Source organism: Canis lupus, chromosome 7 (genome assembly GCF_011100685.1).
Source record: "Canis lupus familiaris isolate Mischka breed German Shepherd chromosome 7, alternate assembly UU_Cfam_GSD_1.0, whole genome shotgun sequence".
Taxonomy (NCBI): domain Eukaryota; kingdom Metazoa; phylum Chordata; class Mammalia; order Carnivora; family Canidae; genus Canis; species Canis lupus.
Window position 1 is genome coordinate 25230956 of NC_049228.1, and position 21998 is coordinate 25252953.

Consider the following 21998-nt stretch of genomic DNA (forward strand, 5'->3'; position numbering starts at 1 on the left):
CTTGAAAGACGGTAGGATGGTAGGCATCCTGAAAGGGCAAGGGGGAGCCAGAAAATGTCAGTTTTCCCATCATACTAAAAAAAGTCCCCAAAACAAAAATTTTAAGCGAATTAATCTCTATATACAGAAAAACCAGATAGTCAAATCTGAGTATTAAACCATTTAATTCTCAAACCACTCACATGCATAATGTTCTTTTACACAGTGTTAAAATAAAGAGGAAAATGTATTTTTATACAAACAGAATTTCAAGTATACATTAATAGACTTTTCAAATTACTAACCAAGTTGCTAAGATTTCATTCACATTGTTCTTAAAGCTGTTCAACGAGAAAGCTTTTGCTAAACTGCTTTAAATATGTTTATATAAACCCATATCTTCACTCTTTTTCTGAATCTCCCTCCCCCAACCCCAGTCTCTGCCCGCCCTCTGGCCCTCCCCCCTCCCCCGACACGACAGGGCTTCTGGGGCTCTAGGAGACATGCAACCCCACCAAGGACTATTGGCTTGTCATCAGGGGAAGGACAGACTCTACAGGAGGAGAGACTGAGGACACCCGTCAGATTAAGGGAGAGAACAAATCTAATATTTAGAAGTGACACAAATCAGAATCATATATTTATAGCCTTTATATTTTCACTTGAGTTTTTAATTTGAAAAATCTCAGCCTCCCACAAAATAACTTAGAAGTTTCTGACAATTTGGTAGCTGAGAAAATAACTTAATCTTGGGTATCTTCCCCAGGGAAACTTCCGCAATCAGGGTAGACATTTTCAACTTCTTCATTTTGGTTGTTTCTTTTTTCCCTTTGGCAGGGGGTGGGGATAGCTTAAAAAGGGGTAGGATTTGTGTGTCTACATAGGAATTTGGTTAATTTCACAGGGTCTGGCAGGAGTTCTCCCTCCTCGACTCTCCTCCTGAAGTTATCTGGCTTCAGGGCCGGGAACAGCCACTCTCCTTAGGAATTAAAGTGCATTTGTTCAGTAAAAGGGGGGTGAGGGGAGGTGTGGTTTACACTTAAGTGATAATGATTAAAAGAGGGTGGGGTGAGAGAAAATCCTATTCCTATATATAGGTATTTATAATTAAGGTCATAATAAAAACAGATATTCTCTAAGGAAATAAGATGCACGAACCCAGGCCAGCGCCCCCAGAGGTAGAGGACCAGCCTGGCTCACAGACTCTTCGGAGGCATCTTTATTAATGGTGTAATAGCTTCAGATGAAAGACACAAACCTCAAATGTTTGTTTTTTCAAAGGGAAAAAACAGACCGGTAGGTTCTTATAGTTTAAAACTCTACCTCATTCCCTTTCAGGGATAACAACATTTTAGAAAGTGATTGTCTGTTTTCATAGGAATCTTTGATTAGCAAGTTGTGATAAAATGTTACCTAAGTTTGTCACTGACAAATATCATGGTAGCCTTTAAAAACTCAGGGAGAGGGGGCATGTCGATCCCTGCTACCGGGATCAGCTGAGGGGAAGTGAAATTTTCCTATCATCTCTTTGACAGCTACCACCAGAATCTTATTTTCTGACTATGTTCCTTGAAATGCTTTACTATTTCTTGGGGGACAAACCCAAGAGTTTTCCAAAGAGAAGTAAATGCTACATTATTAGCTGTATGAAGAAGTGATGGGCTCAAGATGAGAAGGGGGGGAAGTGGTCCTGGGTTCTGGCCTCAGAGTCCAGTGTGATCTGCTTTTCACAGTGACCAGTGGGAAGGCACAGTGCCAGGGACAGGTAGATGGGGGACAGTTGTCACCCACCATATAAGCACCATAGAGAACAGGTGGACAGATTTCTTTTCAGACCATGTCCATCTGAAGGAAACCAAATTTCAGCTACCTTGACTTTTCCATCTTTGAACACTCAGTCTTCCCTTCTCCTCTCAGGGGCAAAGTATGAGTGGGTTCCACCCCAAATGAGGAGGAGACAGGAAATCTAAGTGCTCTTCCAAATATACTTCTCCCTTTACTCACTAATGCTGACGTGCCAAAGATGGAGAGTCCTGGTTTTAAGATTTCTTAAAGGAGAGGCCATTGGTTCCTTTCTGAATTGGCAGATCTCTTTAAGTTCTGCCATCAGATCACAAAATAATGCAATGGGCTACAACTGTGAACACAGACCAGAGTAGATAAAGAGTTAATGGACTGAGACAGAACACACTGCTATAGTTTGGGAATGTTTTTCTTTTGCTGAGTAGGGGGAGAGGCAGGGTGGTAAAACTGTAATCAGACTAGCATGTGCGTAGCTGTTTCAGAAAGGACTTCTTAGAAGTTGAAGAGGAATCAGCAAGCTGATCCAGCAGGGCAGAGAACTTGCCTGAACTTCACAGTCCTGATAGAGAATTCCTGATAGGGAATTTGTTTCACTCCTTGCTTGACATACAGAACAAGTTTATATATTTTGTACCATTACTTCCCCTCCTCATCCTCCACACCCCCACCAGGAATCATAAAATCCAGTGCAGTGTGATTTGCATAAAGTTCAACAATGTTTCACAGTACTCCACAATCCTCCTCAGGATGAAACCCTAACGCACTCCTCTCTGGATGCATGCAAGTCCCAAAGGCTACCAAAGGCTACCATTTTTCTACTCCACCCCATATCAGGAAGCCTTCATAAATTATCTAAGGCATAGGAGGCATTTTCTCGAAAAGACACTGCAGCATTTACATGCTATGTAAATAGCCAGGCCTCAATGTTATTTTAATGAAATTTCACAGCCTGATACTAATTCAGTCTCTGCACTAGCCAATCTTTCCTTCTAACCAATTTTTCTTCCTGAACACACTACCTATTTGAAATTTAAAGTATCGATTATTGTAGGCAATTTATGAATAAAAATTTCTACAGTGCCCAGAATTCTCTCAGAAGAGAGACTCTATATCTGAACTTGCTCTTAAAAAAAATTTCTATCATGAATGAGAAATCAGTTGGTAGCTAGTCAGTTTGAAAGGGGTGGTGGTAGGGGGCGCTACGTATCTCACTTTTAAGGGAATCCAACAGTTCTCCCCTTCCCATTATCATGTGCGAAGTTGCCAAGGGCAGGCATCATTACAACCCAGGGTGGGAAGAAAGAAAGATACGGAACTTCATTTAGGATTACTGGGTTAGGTCTCTGACATCCTAGAATAAAGATGCTAAAATGACTCATTTCACATTTCATGTAAAATTCAGAAATATTTAAGCCTTAGCTAGTGCATTTCATTCACAAAAAAACAAAACAAAACAAAAAACAATAAAATACCCAAGGAAAAGTGAAAGTCACTTTACATTGGAATCCCACTTAGAAGACAGGCTAAGAGACAAATAATCAAATGTATCACCATCACCCCCAGAAAGGATCCTTCTCTTTTTCCACTAACTTGAATAATGCTATCTGTTCAGTTTACAAATAGAAATCATCCTAGGTGTGTTGGGCTTGGCCCTTTTAATAATTTCAAGTGCTCTATTTTAGCTAGAAGAGTTGAGAAATCTCCACTCAAATCACATATGCAAAGAAAAGAGGATTCCAGAGACCAGACTTTGAAAATATGTTTTGCTTACTTATGCACACCTTGTATTTGGTATAGAGATGAAACTGGATGGATGGTAACATCTCTCTCCAGAATTACTTTGAGGACAAATGGATGATCCATCTTACCACCTGAGCCTTGGCCACCCGAGCCTTAACCTCAGAGCCATGCTGGGATATCAATAAAGGTATCTTATGACCAAAAAAGAACCAACTGAGCTTATCCTGCTGAAGACCACTCAAGACTACCTGGCCTGGCCAGTGATCCTCAACCTTGGCTGCCCACTAGAATCATCTGGTGAGCTTTTAAAGCCCAGGTTGCAGAGCAGACCAATAAAACATGAATATTGGGGGGGAGGAGCAGACAACAGTAATTTTTTTAAAATGCCCCAGGTGATTCTAGTGTCCAGCCGAGTTAGAAAACCACTGGCTTAGGCCAACTGGCTCCATAATAAAAAGCATTAAGGCCAGTGTTCACTTAAGCCAGAGGGAAGAAAGGTAAGACTTCATGCTTCCTCTCATATTCATAGATTTAATATGTGCCCCAAAGAAGTTACCTAGGTGTTTTTTGTTTTGTTTTTAAATAAATCACTTTGGCTGTAACAGATCACACTGTCAACAGTAAATTTCAGTTTTAGGTTAAGTCTGCACTTAAGTATGTGTTATCACAAAACAGCTGAGGACAGACCTAGGACAGACTTGGCACAAAAAGATAAGCCAGAGGGAAGAATTTTCCTAAGCAGGAGTTAATTCCTGAATCTAGGATATTAGCACGGCTTATAGGCTGACAATGATTCTACAGTTAGAATAACAATAGCTGGAGAGCTTTTTCTGCCCAGGGTCCTGTTCCCATGCTTTAATACACACACAAAAAAAGAAAGAGAAAAGAAAAGAAAGAAAGAAAAGAAAAGAAAAGAAAAGAAAAGAAAAGAAAAGAAAAGAAAAGAAAAGAAAAGAAAAGAAAAAAGAAAAGAAAAGAGTAGAAGAGAAACAACAGCTGTGGTGAGTAGTCACATGATTTCCCTGCCTCATCTCCCAGGACTCTACTGTATTCAGGCAGAGGTCACTAGATCACAGTTGTCACCTAGGAATAATGCTTGTCTCATTATTTGGAACTTCACACTATATTCATTGCTTGCCCTTCCCAGTCACCAGGAATGCAAAAACTTATCAGCTAGTGCCTAAACAGAGAGGCCAACTTGTAAAAATCTGAAAATAGATCACTCTCATTCTCACTCCTAACCCGAGAATCCCTGTTTAGACATCACAAGCAGCCAGTGCCTTGAGATGAAAAGGTGGAAAGCACTGCAGTATATCAAAGGGCCAATAATCCTTCCTAAGCTATAACACATGTTCAAAATGTAGGTAACCTGACATGGCTCAATGTACTAGTGCCCCAAATAGTAAGTTGATTTTTACAACCGGATTTAAAGATAAGGTGGTGTGCCTAGTGGCAGTTTACTGCTGAAACTCAATTTCCCGACACACACAACGTTCAAGTAAGGCCATCTTGACTATTATAACAGTATAGGCATTAGATCTCAGGAATATCTCTTTGGAGTGACTAAAAGCAAAACAAGTTATCCAAAAATCCAGGTCATGCACACCTGTGTCAAGATATTGGCAGAAGGCTCATCATCGGGAAAATCCGGTTAACCATCTAGGCCCCCAGTCATGCACTGCAAACGGCAATTAACAAAAAACCCCTCAGATTCAAACAAAATTTTCACATCATTAGAAGGAGTTTGGTGCGATTTTAAAAAAAACTGAAAGACTCAGTGTGCATTGGCTGCTCTTGGCAAACAGAAGCCAGCAGATAAAAGCACTAAACCAAGGCATCCTGACACTGTTTGGTTCGGACACCACAACTAAGTATAACATCTACACATGACCAGAAGTGTGATACTGCAACCTCTAGATATTGTGTCGGGCTTTCCTTCGCTCGCTACAAAAAGCACAGTCTTTCTTCAGCCAAGTGCTCAGAGGTAGAGGAGCTGAAGCAAGTACAAAAGAGGATGAGGTGGGCAGTGCCTGAGGAATTCAGCCTCCTGCCCAAAGAGCTACAGGGCAATATTGGAATCTGCTCAGTCTTTAATGGGAGGTAGACTATTCTACATTGACTCATCTGCCTTCATCAGATGCCCTTTTCTCACATATACACATACAATCACACACACACAGCTGGCAACTCACAATAAAATTGCAACTTGCAGCAATAGCACGCCTACCCCAACAGCTACTTTCACTCTAAATTTGATATTAAGCCCCAGCTCTTCTCAGGTAGATGCAAGCCAAGTTTGTTATTTTGAGGTCCCTCCTTTTGCCAGGCTTTTTCAACATACATTTTACTTCAACACCTACATTTTTTGTCCCTAAACAACAGCTACACTAAGTGGGTGCAATGTGTTATAACATCTTTATAAATAGAAAGTGCAAGAAGTAATTTTCTTAGCCAGAATACAAAGCAACAAAAAAGCTCTCATAGCCTACTATGCTAAGAATTTGATATTTTATAATCAATGATACAGCTAACAAATGCTTCTAACGCTACCAAGGTCATAGTGGATGAGTAAATATATTTATAAACATACATTTATGAAAAAAGGTATTACGAAAATAGCCAAACTTCCCACAAAAGTTATTTGCATGAACTATCTTTAGTATACCACTCTGTGTTCAATGCACATGCATATACAATTGAATTATATTAGTGTTATTTTTACTGGGCCAGTTTTCCAAAAAGAAAACAGGCTCATTTTTTAAAACTTCAAGTTACACGATTTAAAATCATTTTTTGTAAAAATATGAGAAATACCATATAAATCCTAAATATCTCTGCTATCTCACTGATAGCTGTTCTAGACGTAGAATTCAGCCACACTCTCAGTGACCCCTGCTGGAGCATCTCAGCTTCCAGAGGAAACACATTTTAAGCTTTGTTCCCTATGCTGTAATTCTGTTTTTTTTGCAGTGGTTCTTAGACAACCACTACAGTGAGGACTCTATTACTCTGTAGGAAATTCAGTAGATCGTCTTCAAATATGTCACAAAGTTCTGCTTTAAGACGGAGCTGGGGATCCCTGGGTGGCTCAGCGGTTTAGTGCCTGCCTTCAGCCCAGGGCATGATCCTGGAGTCCGGGGATCAAGTCGCACGTCAGGTTCCCTGCATGGAACCTGCTTCTCCCTCTGCCTGTGTCTCTGCCTCTCTCTCTATCTCTGTCATGAATAAATAAAATCTTAAAAAAAAAAAAAAAAAGACGGAGCTAAGAGAGGAATTGGAACCCAAAGGAACTGTTATTCCCACAGGTTGCTGTGAATGGCCTGAATTGCCGGAAAGACAGACTCAATATGTTGTCAAATCTACAAATCTACTCAATATGTTGTCAAATCTCCTGACTTTGTTCTCGCCTGCCAATCAAGACCATAGTACTTCATTCTCATGCCACCAGCAGAAGATTTTAAACTTAAGTGTCACAGAGAATCCAGAGGAGGGCCCAAAGAGCTATGCCAGACAGAATGAGAGACTTCTCCATTGATCACTGTATGATTTCTCATTCCCTGGGAACATATTTTCAAAGGCTTCTCTGTCACACACAAAAAAGCAGACTTTGAGGTACATTAGAGTGGAAATGTGGATCAAAAAGAAAATGTTAAGGCTCATTTGTTTTTGTTCATTGAAACTGGCCCCAATTCTTGTATGCTAAAATCTGATCTTAATGCCTCAAACATTTCACCCCTGGTTATCTGACTACAAATGCCGAAGTCTTCTTTTTCCCTTCCCAGCATGTTAGAGCCCTAAATCAAGTCTTCAGCCCTGAGTACCCTTTCCTGTATTTGCAATTCCTGAGGCCTGACCTAAGGAACAGAGACTGTTGTCTTTCATTCTGTGATACCTGGGGATGACCAGCAAGAAGCCCTCACAGCTAACTCTCTGGGAATCCATTGCCTATGGAATGGATAGGTAATCCCAAATCTCTCTCCTCTTACAAATCGTATTGGTTTGGGGGTAATCATTTTTAGAGCAGAATTTATGTTCTGCCCATATTTCTTCTGTCATAGCAATAGTCTAATAAGTTTAAATAAAGGAGTTTAAATAAAGCACCCTAAATCTGACAAAGATCCTAAAGTTCAGTCATCTGTTATTTTGGATGACAGGTTGATAGCAACTGCTAATTTTACAGGATTAATAACATATAAAATTGAGCAATGAATTCTCCCATATGAAAGGTAATACAAATTATTTATCTTCTAGCACAGAACTGTGCCTGAGGTGGTGTGGTGACGGTAAAGATGGAACTAGGACAATGGAGGCAAGACTTGCAATGATCTCAGGAATATGATCCAGGTAGCCACTCAATAGAAACTCCTGTTGAAAGAGATTTAGTAGCCATATGAATTTTCCTTACCACAGGAGTTTTTGCCTGTCTGTAAACTTAAATACAGCTGACATCTCTAACAAATAAACTTCTCTAACAGTAAGCTTTTTACTCCCTCTGGAGTACTTTTGGCTCAGTATGTACAATTACTATAGCTTCACAGAAAACAAAGAGCAAAAAAGCATCAGTAAATGCTCACAACTTGGAACTTGGAACAAAAGAAAAATGAAATGGAAATTTTGCTCTAAATAAATGAAACTTGGGTAGCTAATGAAGCATGTTCTGGATATTTGTCTCATTCTCTTTCTTTTTTTTTTTTTAAGATTTTATTTATTCATGAAAGACACACAGAGAGAAGCAGAGACATAGGCAGAGGGAGAAGCGGGCTCCTCGCAGGGAGCCTGATGCGGGACTCGATTCCCAGACCCAAGATCACGCCCTAAGCCTAAGGCAGATGCTCAACCACTGAGCCACCCAGGTGTCCCTGCCTCATTCTCTTTCTAGCTCCTTTCCTGACTCATGGTAGTCATCATAAGTGGTTTCAATGGCTCAAACAACTAACCCAAATGAATGAACACAGAGAAGTCCAGAGCAATCAAAGACCTAATGTTATCTCTGACAGATTAAAGTGGTCCCAAATCCTTGACACACATGCCATCAATGGTAAGGTATTTCCACTGCCCTTGAATCTGGACTGACCAGTGACTTCTCTGTTCAAGTGTATGGCAGTGACTCTATGACAGCTCTGAGCCTGGCCTTAGGAGGACTGGGACCTTCTGCCCAGCCTCTAAAGAGGCCTGAGCTGCCATTTAATAAGTCTGACTGCCCCAGTGGAGAGACCACACGGTAAGTCCCCGGGACTCCAGAGTGGGAGAGGAGGGCCTGCTGAGCACCATCTTCTATTCCTCCCTAAAGGTGTCAGGCATATGATGAGGTCAGCTTGGCCACTCCAGACCACTGCAACCACCTGTGAATACTACCAGGTGACCTCAGTCATCATCACAGGGAACAAGAGAACTGCCTAGATGAGCTTTTACTGGATTTATGATTCACACCATCACAAGATATATAAAATTGTTGTTTTAGGTCACTATAGTTTAGGGTAGTTTGTTACAAAGCTAGTAACTACAGGAATGCTATCTTTCAATCGTTGCCTTGGTGGTAACTTAAACTGATTCACAATTAGATTTATTAAAATAGGCAACGCGAGTAAATGGGCAATAAATACCTCCAAAAAATATTCACCATTCAACATCTGCCCAGAGACATTATCTTTTGAAGAAATCTCCCAATCATGCTTTCTTGAGTTAAAAATTCATTCAAAGCAGTACTGTTACTGGCTATTGTTTATTTCAGTTCACCTCAATTCTTTACAACTAAACAGAGTCAGCATGATGTAGTGGAGAGAGTCTGAGCTTTGGAATCAGACGGGTAAATATTAGGTCTGAAATTTATTCATTATGTAACCCTGGGCTCCTCAGTTTCTTCATCTACAAAATGTGATATAATTACACCTCTCAAGGGCAACATAGTCTATTAGAGTGTCAACTCTAGTGTCAGATAGCCTTGGTCATCCTCTCTGTGCCTCCGTTTCTCCTTCTCTAAAGTGAGGATAATGATGGTGTTTACCCTAATGGGACTATTAGAAGGATTTGGGGAGTTAAGTAATATGAAACACGTAGATTTGTGCCTGGCACATAGCAAGCACTCCAAAAAACTGAACTATTTTTAGTTCTGTCATTACCTCACAGGATTATTCTGAGGATTAACTTCGAGTATGCCACTCAAGCACTTAGTACAGTTAAATTCTGTCCCCTTCTCTTTGATATCTGTGGTGAAAAGTGCAGGCTTTTAAAAAGCATATATCCAGACTCCAACCAAGTGGATTCAGGATTCTCAAGTATAGGAAGCCACATCTAAACTATGTCTAAAATCAATTTTGTTATATAAATTTCAAGCACATAGTCTGGTACCAAAAAAGTACTTAATCTTACTTTATGGAACAGATTCTCCTATATGCTACTTATCGCTTAAGTGATTTCACAGAATAGGAAACATTTCCCCATAAGATACTCTGACTTTTGGCATTATGGATTCATTCAGATTCTAAGATTCACAGTATATTAAATTGTGCTGTTGTCCATATGAGATGCTATACATGTATCTCTCTTAACTGGATAATGAGTTCTGGCCTCCTGAACAGGACTTACTGAGTAGACAAGAAAGAAGCAAGTTTAGAAGTTTCATTTTTCATGAACTGCTTTGCCTTCATAACTTAGCTTTGTTGTTTAAAGCTTCCACTATTTGAGTTAGCAGGGCCTTCTTAACTGTGTTAAGATGGGAAGTATTTGTTCTATAGATAAGGGGGAAAATGTGGGAGATGAAATTTATTCATGTATGTACTCTGTGAAGATAATATACATTTGAAGTAATGATTGCCTTTAAAGTCATTGCTGTTTCTCACAGTGGAGGGAAAAGGTAGGCTGCCTATACAACAAAACTGGATAGTCTGTACAGATTATTTTCCAGGTTTATGCATCACTGTTGCTGTCAGTTAACTACATCCTTCGAAATGTAACTAAGTCAGGTGTTTTAAAGTATGCACAATATCCAATTTTGGCTTGTCCTGAACAAGAAAACCTACTGACTATGAAGTACAAAGACTGGCCCTGGGGAATGCACTACCTAAAAATGAGAAAATTGAAAACTGAAAAACAGCCTCTAGAAAGCAAAGAAGGCAAGACGTAAGACTGATAATTATCAAAGAAATCATAATGCTAGGCAAACAACATTGTTTTCAACATATTTATATAGAAATAACAACTGTCCCTTAGACCTCACACAGAGCTGGAGGCAGATGATTCATTGGGCTATCTAAATTCAATTTATTTCACAAATTCTACATTCCAGATTAATCAGAATCCCAAATGAATCAGAAAAGCAACACTCTAAAAATCTCAAGAACCCTGTATTACTATAAGTGCTCTAAGACAAGGCAGTTCTAACCTAGACAAATATTCTGGAACTTTATAGGTAAGGATTATCTATTACTCATAGGGCATATAATATAAAACTTACTAGTACTCAACTTAGAAAAAAGCAACCGTGAGAATAAAATGCCTAGTAGAGAGGTGCCGTACTGGAGGGCTAAGTCACTCATCCGAACTTGGTATGTGTTGGCTGAGCTGACAACAAAGTACCAATCAAACTCACTACATCGTGTCAGCATGGCCTAGTTCATTTGTCCTGATAAATAAATATAACTCAGAAGTCTATGCATGGTTTCCATATGGAGAACAATTATACTTTCCTCTTGCAAGGAATTCTCTTTACAATCATCCTAACAGTTTCCAATTTTTGCATATCTGGCATAAATAGGCTATTTGAACAGTAAGAATGAACAGTCAGAGAGCAAATAAGTAATGGCCCAGTATATATTTAGAAAAATGATAGTAACAGAAATCAGGAGATAGGTTTAAGAGGAATTTGAAATCCTCAGAGATTTCATTATGCTTTAAAACATTCATTGGGAAAAAGAAAGGAACGGAGTAAGATTTGGCTTTTTACTACTCCACATGGAACAGAGTGAGTTTGAATAAATGAAAAGGAAGATTTGTAATACAGGGAAAGGATAGAGGTTTCTAATCTAGAAAGACAGTATTCTGGGTAAGAGTCAAACCACTTATTCATAACAGAAGTTAAATTCTTAATAATAGTGGGAATAAATTCATTCTTGCCATCATTATGCAAATCAGTTCAAGTGATCTCAGAGGAATGGCAAAACTTACTTATAAAAACATTAATTTTTTTACAGTATTTTATGTAAACATGGTACTCATTTAATCCTACATTATTACGCATGGGAATTATTTTCTAAATTCCTTTGTTACATCTGTAACTACCATCCTAAACTTTAATCTACCTGCACCTTTAAGGCAAGGACAGATCATAAGGCTATTCTAAATGCTTTTAAAGCAATGGGAATCATTAAGAAGGAATACAAAGAGAGTTATGAGAAAAAGATCCAGAAAAAGATGATAAGCTCTTTCAAGAAACTGATGCATACATGGCAACATGAATTTAAAACCTCAATGGAAGTATTAAAAAGACAAAATGGCAGGAGTGACAAATTTGGGGGTCTTTCAAATCTGAATCTTTCAAATCGAATTCTGGAGTTAGCAAACTTTTCTGTCGAGTGACAAACAGTACATTTTCAGGCATTGCTGGCCATGTGGTCTGTGTCACAAAGCACTCAACCTTGCCACCATAATAGGAACAATACCTGAAGAACAGGTGCCACCACCACTCTCTTTAGACAAACAGATGACCTCAGGATTGGGCACTTGTGGCCGCAGTCTGTGGAAGCCTGATCTAATTCATAAATTCTAGGGACATAATTCTGCTAAGGGGCATCCTCTCCAGCCCAGGATATACCTGACATCACAGAGCTTGGTGTCCTTTTTCTAAATCTCAGCAACTAAAATACTCCAATATTGTGCGCTCTTTCCCAAATGGCAAAGCTAAAGAGCCCCATTTTCAAAGATGAGTTCAATAAAGACTTCTCTGTTACGCCTTAAACCAGGAAGCAGATGAGAAGAGAATCTGAGGAAGAGAAAAAAAAAAAAAAAAGCCACCTGTCATAGCTGAAGAAAGAGAGACTTCCAGGATTCTGACCCCTTCCTAATTAAGCACCTTCCACTAGGATTAAGAAGACTGCCTCCTTTGTTCCACTTAATTTCCTTTCCATTATCCACTGTTTTTATTTCTTTAAATTAGATCTCCTGAAAAAAAATAAATTAGATCTTCTGGTCAAACAAAATATAATTTTTACCAGTTAAAGAAAGAGATTGGTGTCAAGTAACAGCTAATTTTTTTTTCAGCTAAAATATTTTTAAAGTTATTTCTTGACCAGAGACCATTCAGCTATTAAGGATGAAGTTCACTATTTCACTTTTCCTCCAGACCACTTCCAACCAAGGCCAGATCTCAACTCCAAAGCTGGGAGGAGAATGCTTTATTTTTATTATCACATCTTTGGAAACTCTGTTTTCACTGATGTAGAGAGAACTGGAAACATTTTAAAATACCAATAAAACAAAATGACAAGAAAACTTTCCTTAATGGCTATCTCCCTTCTTGTCCAATCTTTATCCTTTAGGAACACATTTATTTTTACTTATTCAAGATTAGATTTAACTGTCTGGTACAATGATGGCTTGGGAGTAGTTGGCAAAGTACATAAAACTCAACTCGGTTCAGAGGTAAGTATGGTTCTGAGTAAAGAGAGAACAAATCATTAGAAAGAGCCTTTCTGCCTAAGTACAGTGTCCCTGTTCATGCCAATGCTCTATTTATACTGGTATCAGAGTTCAGAGAGAAAAAGTACCGCTTGGAATGAAAACAGATTAATATATTGCCATCTCTCTTCTTTTGCTGAGAATATTGGGTAGCTCCTAGCTATTAAGTGCCACTCAATGAATGAAAACGGTCCCAGTGTTTGCTATTTCATGGCATTAAAGTACTTAATGATGATTTAGCTCTCATTGGCTAATGCAGTTCCCTTCACAAGGTGACATGTGCAAGTTAAGATTTGGTAATGAGTTTTCAGCATTAGCTAAAGTCCATTTAGTACATCCGTATGAGAGGTATCCTCTGTGCACACATCAACACAGCTATTCATTAATGTAGATAGAACACTACTAACTCCTATGACCCTACAATGATGTTAGCTAAGAACTAGGACAATGTCACAGTGAACCTGGATAAGAATCTTGGATAGTTATTTAGAATAATAATATCTTTTCTGGCTAAAATGGAAATTGCTTTTAGAAACTTTAATTTGTTTAAAAGCTAGCCTGGCTTGAATGTTCATGAATTTCATGGCTCTGGGCTTGGCCAATTAAGAGGCAAGAATCAGCAAACATGATTGTGCTGATGTGGTCCTAGAAGACCGGGTAGCACTCTATTCACAGTATCAATACAGCAAAAACCTATTACAAGTGAATGAAAAGGGAGGGGAACCCACCAAACACTCATAGCATTTCCACATCTACTAAAGAGTCCCTATGTTGTTTAAAATGTTTGTTGCTAATCTTGGATGGAGTACTGACAAATGCTGCAGTTTCTCTTTACAAAAATTACTGCACTTTACCTTTACATTTTGGAAGAGTTTAAAAAGCTCTATTTTCTCACAGAAAACCTAAGAAACTAACGAAGCATAAAGAATTTTCCAGCATACTACTTCTCAAAAGTAGGATGGACTTAAAAAAATTTTTGGTAGGCTTAAAAGCTCCATCAACAGCAGCATATTTTGTACTTCTCACCTTCCTATTCAGTAATGGCGAATCTGTCCACGGATAGCCTTGATTACCAGCTAAAATGTTTCCCTAAAGATTTTAGTCTAATTTCAAATCCACGTCTATGCCACAGAGCATAGCTGGTCCCTACAATGGCCCTATCATGCTGTTGCCCAGCTAAAGAAGAGAATGCCCCAGTCTATATCTCTAAAAGACAAAAGACAACTTCGACAGCTGTAAGGGTAGGCTCTTATCAAATGGTGACACCATTATATTCTTATTTAAGATGCATTTCTACGTTTTTCCAGAAGAGAAAATAAACACTCTGTAGTGACATGGTGCAGCTTTATGCATATGTATAATTCTCAGATTGCTTATGAGCTACTCTTTGCACTCTAACTTCCTATCATCAAAGAAATGCCATTGTTTCTACCCACCTTTCCATATACCACAAAGCATTCTCAAGAAGGGAACACGCTATTAGCATTCTCACAAATGGCTCACCAGTGCAGGCATGACCAGCCCCACCCCAAATATCTTGTATTATCTACAAGATATATCTTGTATATCTTGTATTATCTTGCATCAAAACAACTGCTTAAACCACTGCATATTTAAATACTCTTAAAACATTAATGATCAATTAGGAGAAGCTATAGATTTTTCCTTTTCTATTTGCACTGTAAGCATATCCTTGCCCGCATCTCTTACTAATCCTCCTTCATTCTCTGAATGCGAGACAGGACATCTAAAACTCTACATGTTTGGTAAATTTTTTCTGACTCTCAGTGCTGGATTAAGAATCTCAGAAATCCCCAGAATTATCAAAAAGGTCCCTTGAAGTTTTAAAAATCTTAGGAATGATTAAGTAACCAAACCTGATCAAAACTGATCCCTTGATCAATTTATTGCAACATGATTGTGCATGATGTTTTCTGGTGAATGCCCTGTAGTGTATTATTAAAAAGCAAAGCTCTTGGAGTCACCAGCAATTTGCTGATGGTGGGTTTATGAATTACTAGGTTTGCAGACGTGAGACATGGATTTAGTGAGGTTCTTCTATTGGCTTGAAAATATAAACTATTACATATGTAGAAGGAAATGCTATTGTGGTTGCAATAAGAACCATAGTGTTGAATTTCTTCAACCACAATATTGCAGAAAAAATGTGTTTAAAACTTCATATAAAAGTTATCAAATATGGAGACCTGTAGATTTAAAAATACAGTCCAGGCTCATTTCACTGGAAAGTGACATTTTTGATGTACAATATTGCTGTTATGTGAAAGGAGGAGCCAGAGAGACTGGATGAAACTTTGGTACTCAGCCTAACACATCAATTCATCTGGACGAGAGCCATTTCCTAACAATCAAAGATATTTAAGCACTATGGTTTACAAATACTGATCAGGAAGTTGCAGTACTCTGCACCATTTGACATCTGCAGAAACACCCCACTTCCTTCCCTGCTTCCCCTCTTCCTCAATATTATACTTGAACCCCCCCAATGTAGCAGAACCTACTGCAAACACTCTTGTTGCTCATTTCCCGTCTAGGTGCCTAAAGTGCTTCAGGTGGTGCTGCTGACTAGAACACCGCTCCAAGATGGCTGCTTACACGAGACAATCAGGCAAAGGATCAGATGCCCAATTAGAGCAAAGATAAGGTCTAACCTTTCGAAACAGTAAGAACCACCAGGATACTTTTTTTTCTTGAAACGTGAAACTGCATGTTCTGGCAAGGAAGGAAGAGGAGATGGGCCTCCTCCCTGTCACCATCATGACTACTTCCTTCTCTCTTGTGGCTGGCTGGTTCAGATGACCAAAGCTCCTGCAGTTTATTTAGATCCGGGCAATGACAGCCACCAGGATGATATGGACCAAAGTACAGTGTTCAAACATGACTGGCAGATAAATGACCACTTATCATTGTTTTGTTAAAAAATTTTTTTCTTATAAAGTTAACAAACCAAGGCTGTTGATCCCTGAATTAGAAAGTTGATTTGCTTGATTATTTTCCAAAGTATGAGGTGGGAAGGAGGAGGGGAAGAGCCTCTCGTGCTTCTGTGTATGTTGCTGATCCTCTAGCTTGGCAACATCTTGGGAGCATCTTCTGATCTAGTGATGTGACATTTTGTGAATCTAAGTACCAGCCGATGGCCCCGATGCTGGCTGCTCACGGCCCAAAGGGGAAGAGGGTCTGCCCCCTCCCCCTCGAAGTTTCAGTCTGGCCCAGTGGTGGACACAGAGCCCTGGGCAGTCTCCCCAGGAGCAACTGTCTCTTCTTGTGATGGTGACTCTTCCTCAGCTTGTCCTCGAGATGTGACAGTTGTTTCAGGGGAGATGCTGTGAGGCCCCTCCAGGGGTATACAGCCAGGGTGGTTTTTGCGAAAGTGCTGATTCAAGATGGCCTGGAAGGGGAAACTTTTGCCACAAACATGACAGTGGAAGGGTTTGTTGCCTGTGTGCTTGCGGATATGATACTCCAGCTGATCTTTCCGGGTATACTTCTTGCCACACATGCGGCAGACGAATGGCGTGATCCCCATATGCAGGCGCATATGGCGGTCCAGGCTCCCCTTCTGGTTGAAAGATTTGGCGCAGTAGATGCAGGTGAGACGAGGGTTGTACCGGAACCACCGCTCAGATACTTCTTGCTCTCGGAGATACTCCACATAGCCACTTACTCCCATCATTGCTGACTCTTCTACCTGTGCCAGGTGAGGATAGCAAGAAAGAACACAGACGCTTAAGTATACATCTTAAAAGAAATCAAATCTCTGTTTACCTCTAATACTAAGCCATGTGCTTATTTTTAGGAGAGATCCAAGAATTAATTACTACCAAAAAGTAAAGATGTTAACATAATTAAAAGAACAATCTGTGGACACTCTATTCCATTACTTTAGAAAGAGCAAGACAGTGCAGTTATTTGGGCTGACAAACGGCAAGCTTATTAAACCCTTGCTGAGGGCAGCCCCGGTGGTTCAGCGGTTTAGCGCCGCCTTCAGTCCAGGGTGTGATCCTGGAGACCCGGGATCAAGTCCCGCATGAGGCTCCCTGTATGGAGCCTGCTTCTCCCTCTGCCTGTGTCTCTGCCTCTCTCTGTCTCTGTGTCTCTCATGAATGAATGAATGAATGAATGAATGAAAAATAAATAAATAAATATTAAAAAAAAAATAAACCCTTGCTGAATACTGTATTTTATGGTGACAGGAGAACCTGAGGCCACTCATACTATCCTCTTGGACTCTAATCAATCAAGTAGGTACTTAAGCAGTGCTGGTTCTAATAGAACTTTCTGTGATTATGAGAACGTTCTATAATCTGTACCATCTCATAGAGTAGCTCCTAGCCATATGTGGCTATTAAGCATCTGTAATATGGCTAGTACAACTGAGGAATTGAATTTTTAATTTTAATTGCTTGCAGTTAATTAAAATTTAAATTTAAATAGCCACATGTGACATGGCCAGTCATAACAATATCTCATAAGAAAGAATATAGTATGTATGGCAAACACATCACAAGTTCTATTTGTGGCATTATCATTAATACCAGAATCGAATCCTGAAGTAACTACCTTTATAAAAGAGATTTACAGTTTATCAGTAACAGTATTGCTTTACTTAAAAATATTTTGGTGCCATACCAATATATATTATCTTCATTCTAAAGGCTACTCAAGGGATCCCTGGGTGGCGCAGAGGTTTGGCGCCTGCCATTTGGCCCGGGGCGCGATCCTGGAGACCCAGGATCGAATCCCACGTCGGGCTCCCGGTGCATGGAGCCTGCTTCTCCCTCTGCCTGTGTCTCTGCCTCCCTCTCTCTCTCTCAGTCTGTGACTATCATAAATAAATAAAAATTAAAAAAAATAATAAAGGCTACTCAAATTGTACCTGACCTCAGAGCAAATTTGCAGAAGAGGTGGGATAGGAAACCAGATTGAGACACAGATTTACTAAATTTGGTCATTCCTTTCTGTACCCTTTTCACAAATTGATAATAAATATTTACTATTGTCCACCAAATACAATGATAGGTAACCACAGAGAAAAAAGAGTAAGACTTGGTTTCTGATTTTGCCCTCTGAACAAAATAAAACTTCTGAACAAAAGCCAGACTAAGAGAAACAGGGTCAGTACATATTCCTAATGATGTTGTTATTCACTTTTCAAACTGCTTATACTAAAGGTTACCTTTGAAATACAGCACAGACATGTTACCATCTCATTCTACATACCTATTCTTTTTATTTTATTTTATTTTATTTATTTATTTATTTTTATTTATTTATGATAGTTCACAGAGAGAGAGAGAGAGAGAGAGAGAGAGGCAGAGACACAGGCAGAGGGAGAAGCAGGCTCCATACACCGGGAGCCCGACGTGGGATTTGATCCCGGGTCTCCGGGATCGCGCCCTGGGCCAAAGGCAGGCGCCAAACCGCTGCGCCACCCAGGGATCCCCATACCTATTCTTTATACTGGTTTTGAATTCATTTAAGCAGATTATTAAAATAGAACAATCTGTGATGTATATATGATCTCCCCAATCTTTCCTGTAAAAGTATCTCCCCACCAAAGTTAAATTTCTTATGCTATGGTAATAAATATACCTAAGACATTAAAAAAAAAGCAATTATTATAAAGTAACATCAGAATGCCACTGTTAATTACATCAATAACCCTTTAGATTACTGAAAAAAAGGCTTTCCTTTTCTGATTTATTTTTCTTTATGAAGGTCAAATGATACATAATTTTTTAACTTTTCATGAACAATTTTAGAATGGTATGTTGAGTCCCCATCATCCAAAAATTATCAACCACTGGAAAATTTTGTTTCTTCTTTAACCTTACTTTTTTCTCTCCTATTATTATTTTTTATTTTTTAAAAGATTTTACTTATTTATTCATGAGACACAGAGAGAGAGGCAGAGACGTAGGCAGAGGGAGAAGCGAGCTCCTCGCAGGGAGCCCAATGTGAGACTGGATCCCTGGACTGGGATCATGCCCCGAGCTGAAGGCAGACTTTCAACCGCTGAGCCACCCAGTCATCCTTTATTATTTTTTTTAGAGAGAGAGAGAGAGAGAGTGAGCAAGCGGGAGGGCCAGAGGAAGAAGGAGAGAATCTTAGGCAGGATTCTGTGCTGAGGACAGGCTCTGTCTCACAACCCTGAGATCAATACCTGAGCTGAAATCAAGAAGTGGATGCTTAACTGACTGAGCCACCTGGGAGTCCCCCTCATATTATTTTTGAAAAAAATCCCAGATATAATTTCATCCATAAATACTCTAGTATGTATCTCTAAAAGACAAATATTATTTTTCTTAATATAATCAAAATACCACTATCACACCTAAAAACCCCAGTAATTCATCAATATTAATTAAAGACCGGGACACCCAGGTGGCTCAGTGGTTGAGCGTTGGCCTTCGGCTCAGGGTGGGATCCCGGTTTAGGATGGAGTCCTCCATTGTGCTCCCTGTGAGGAGCCTGCTTCTCTGTCTCTTCCTCTCTGTGTCTCTCCTGAATAAATACATTTTAAAAATCTCAAAAATATATCAATTAAAGACCTTAATGTTGTTTTACCTAATATGAACATTAACAATGTAAATAAAAATTTTAAGAAGATATTATTTATTTGACAGAGAAAGAACACAAGCAGGAGGAGCAGCAGGTAGAGAGAGAAGGAGAAGCAGGCTCCTCACTGAGCAAGGAACTGGATGTGGGGTTCAATCTCAGGACCCTGAGATCATGACTTGAGCCAAAGACAGACACTTCACTGATTGAGCCAGCCAGGCAGCCCGAAAATTTTTAATACATGAAATAAACAAGGGCTCCTCCTGGGACACCTGGGTGGCTTAGTGGTGAAGCATCTGCTTTTGGCTCAGGGTGTGATCCTGGAGTCCCAGGACCTAGTCCCACATCAGGCTCCCTGCAAGGAGCCTGCTTCTCCCTCTGCCTATGTCTCTGCCTCTCTCTCTCATGAATAAATACATAAAATCCTAAAAAAAAAAAAAAAAAAAAAAAAAACGAAAACAGGAGCTCCCCCTATTTGAAAGCTGGAAGTGTGAAAAATATATTTCTTTTAATGAAAATTTTAAAATCTTCGATTTTTTAATAAAAATTTTTTGAAAGTTTATTTATTTATTTTTTTGAAAGTTTATTTTTATTATATTTAGTAATCTCTACACCCAACATGGAGTTTGAACTCATGACCCCAAGAACAAGAGTTGCATGCTCTTCCAACTGAGCCAGTCAGGCACCCCTAAACATTTTGGATTTATAAATGCCTTTCATTCAAAGTCTATATTAAGATATCACCATTCAGAAATTACTGATATTTTCAGTCTGATGATTCTGAAACATTATATGCTTATATTTAAATAACATATAACAATGTTTTGAATAAAAATCTTATATAGGTATATAGGTGGATGTGGGACAGAGGCTAAAGTACCAAAGAGGAGAAAATATAAAAGTTGACTGGACTATGAAGAAAGACTTATCTAATTAGTAATTAATTCTGTGCCCTTTTCTTGAATTTCTAAAAATGTCTTGTCTCCTTTCACATACGTAAACTGACAGTGCTCTTTAGCATTTCCAACAGAACAGAAGCGGTTCTCATCAGGTCTGGGAAGCAGTATGTGAAATCAAGCGTTGAATAGTAAGACTGAGATTTTAGATGATTTCTGATTCTGATTTGTTTTATATAACATTTCTTTCTGCTCCATTTCTCTGGATAATCAAAACTGAGCTCCCATAAAGAATGAAGGATTATCCCACTAAAAGTTCCTGGACAAACCACAGAATAACTTCTTTGAGGCTTAGTTTTTTCATCCACAACATTACAAAGTTAGTATATGCTCTGCTAGCTCTACTGAATTATCAAAAGAATTCTCAGGAGACTCAAACACAATAAAGGTGCCTTGAAATACTCTGAATGCATGTTACTACCTTGTATAGCAATTAAGAGTACTGAAAAGTGGGTTCAAATCTGCATCCTATTTATTGTGACTTTTAGCATCAGTTTCATTTGTAAAATGATTATAATAGCATCTACCTGATTAGTTGCAATGAACACTGAATGAGTTAATATTCTAAAGTGCTTAATGTAGCTAAGTTAAAGTATTATTAAACATTTCAAACTCACAATATTATTCATAATCTTGAGGGTATTGATTCTCTACAAAAACCCACCTAACTTTAAGGAAAATAATGTCATACCAGTATTGTCCACGAGCAGAAAGTAAATCTGTGATATCCTTTTAAATCATCTTTTAAAATATATTTGATTTTTTTTATCTTTTTAAGCGAATTATTGTATATACTGAATAAATTTCATATAAATGAATGATTTCCATATTTTCTAAAATACCAGGCTAGATTCTTGACATGGCCTTCAAATATGTTCACCATTGGGACGCCTGGTTGGTTCAGTCAGTAGATACCTGACTCTCGATCTCAGGGTTGTGGGTTTGAGCCCCATGTTAGGTGTAGAGATTACTTAAAACAGTAAAATCTTAAAATAAAAAAAAAGAACACAGATATGTTCACCATCCTGATCTTTAATTACTAATCAGACTCAATTGAAGTGACTTTAAAAAGTCATTGATCTGGTTCACTTATTTTATTTGAAGATCTCCACAGCTGGAAATTCACAACCAAATAATCCCCTAGTTGGTAGATGCCTCTTTAATGAGTATCTACTAAGTAACCTTAGTTACTGAGAATTAGTGGTAAACAACACTTATTTATTGGGCACCTGAAAAGACTACCAGATATGAAGACTAGAAAATGAGGAC

General features: G+C 38.9%; 1 protein-coding gene across 3 annotated transcripts in view; it reads right to left on the minus strand.

Annotated features, from left to right (window-relative positions):
• Positions 1 to 147: 147 nt before the first annotated feature.
• ZBTB37 (zinc finger and BTB domain containing 37) overlaps positions 148 to 21998 on the minus strand; it is a 29206-nt gene continuing 7355 nt past the window's right edge. For all 3 annotated transcript variants that reach the window (XM_038542470.1, XM_038542471.1, XM_038542469.1), the window contains exon 5: positions 148 to 16903. In XM_038542470.1, the coding sequence (XP_038398398.1) occupies positions 16415 to 16903 (489 nt within the window). In that variant the 3' untranslated portion in view covers positions 148 to 16414. The remainder of the gene's footprint in view (positions 16904 to 21998) is intronic.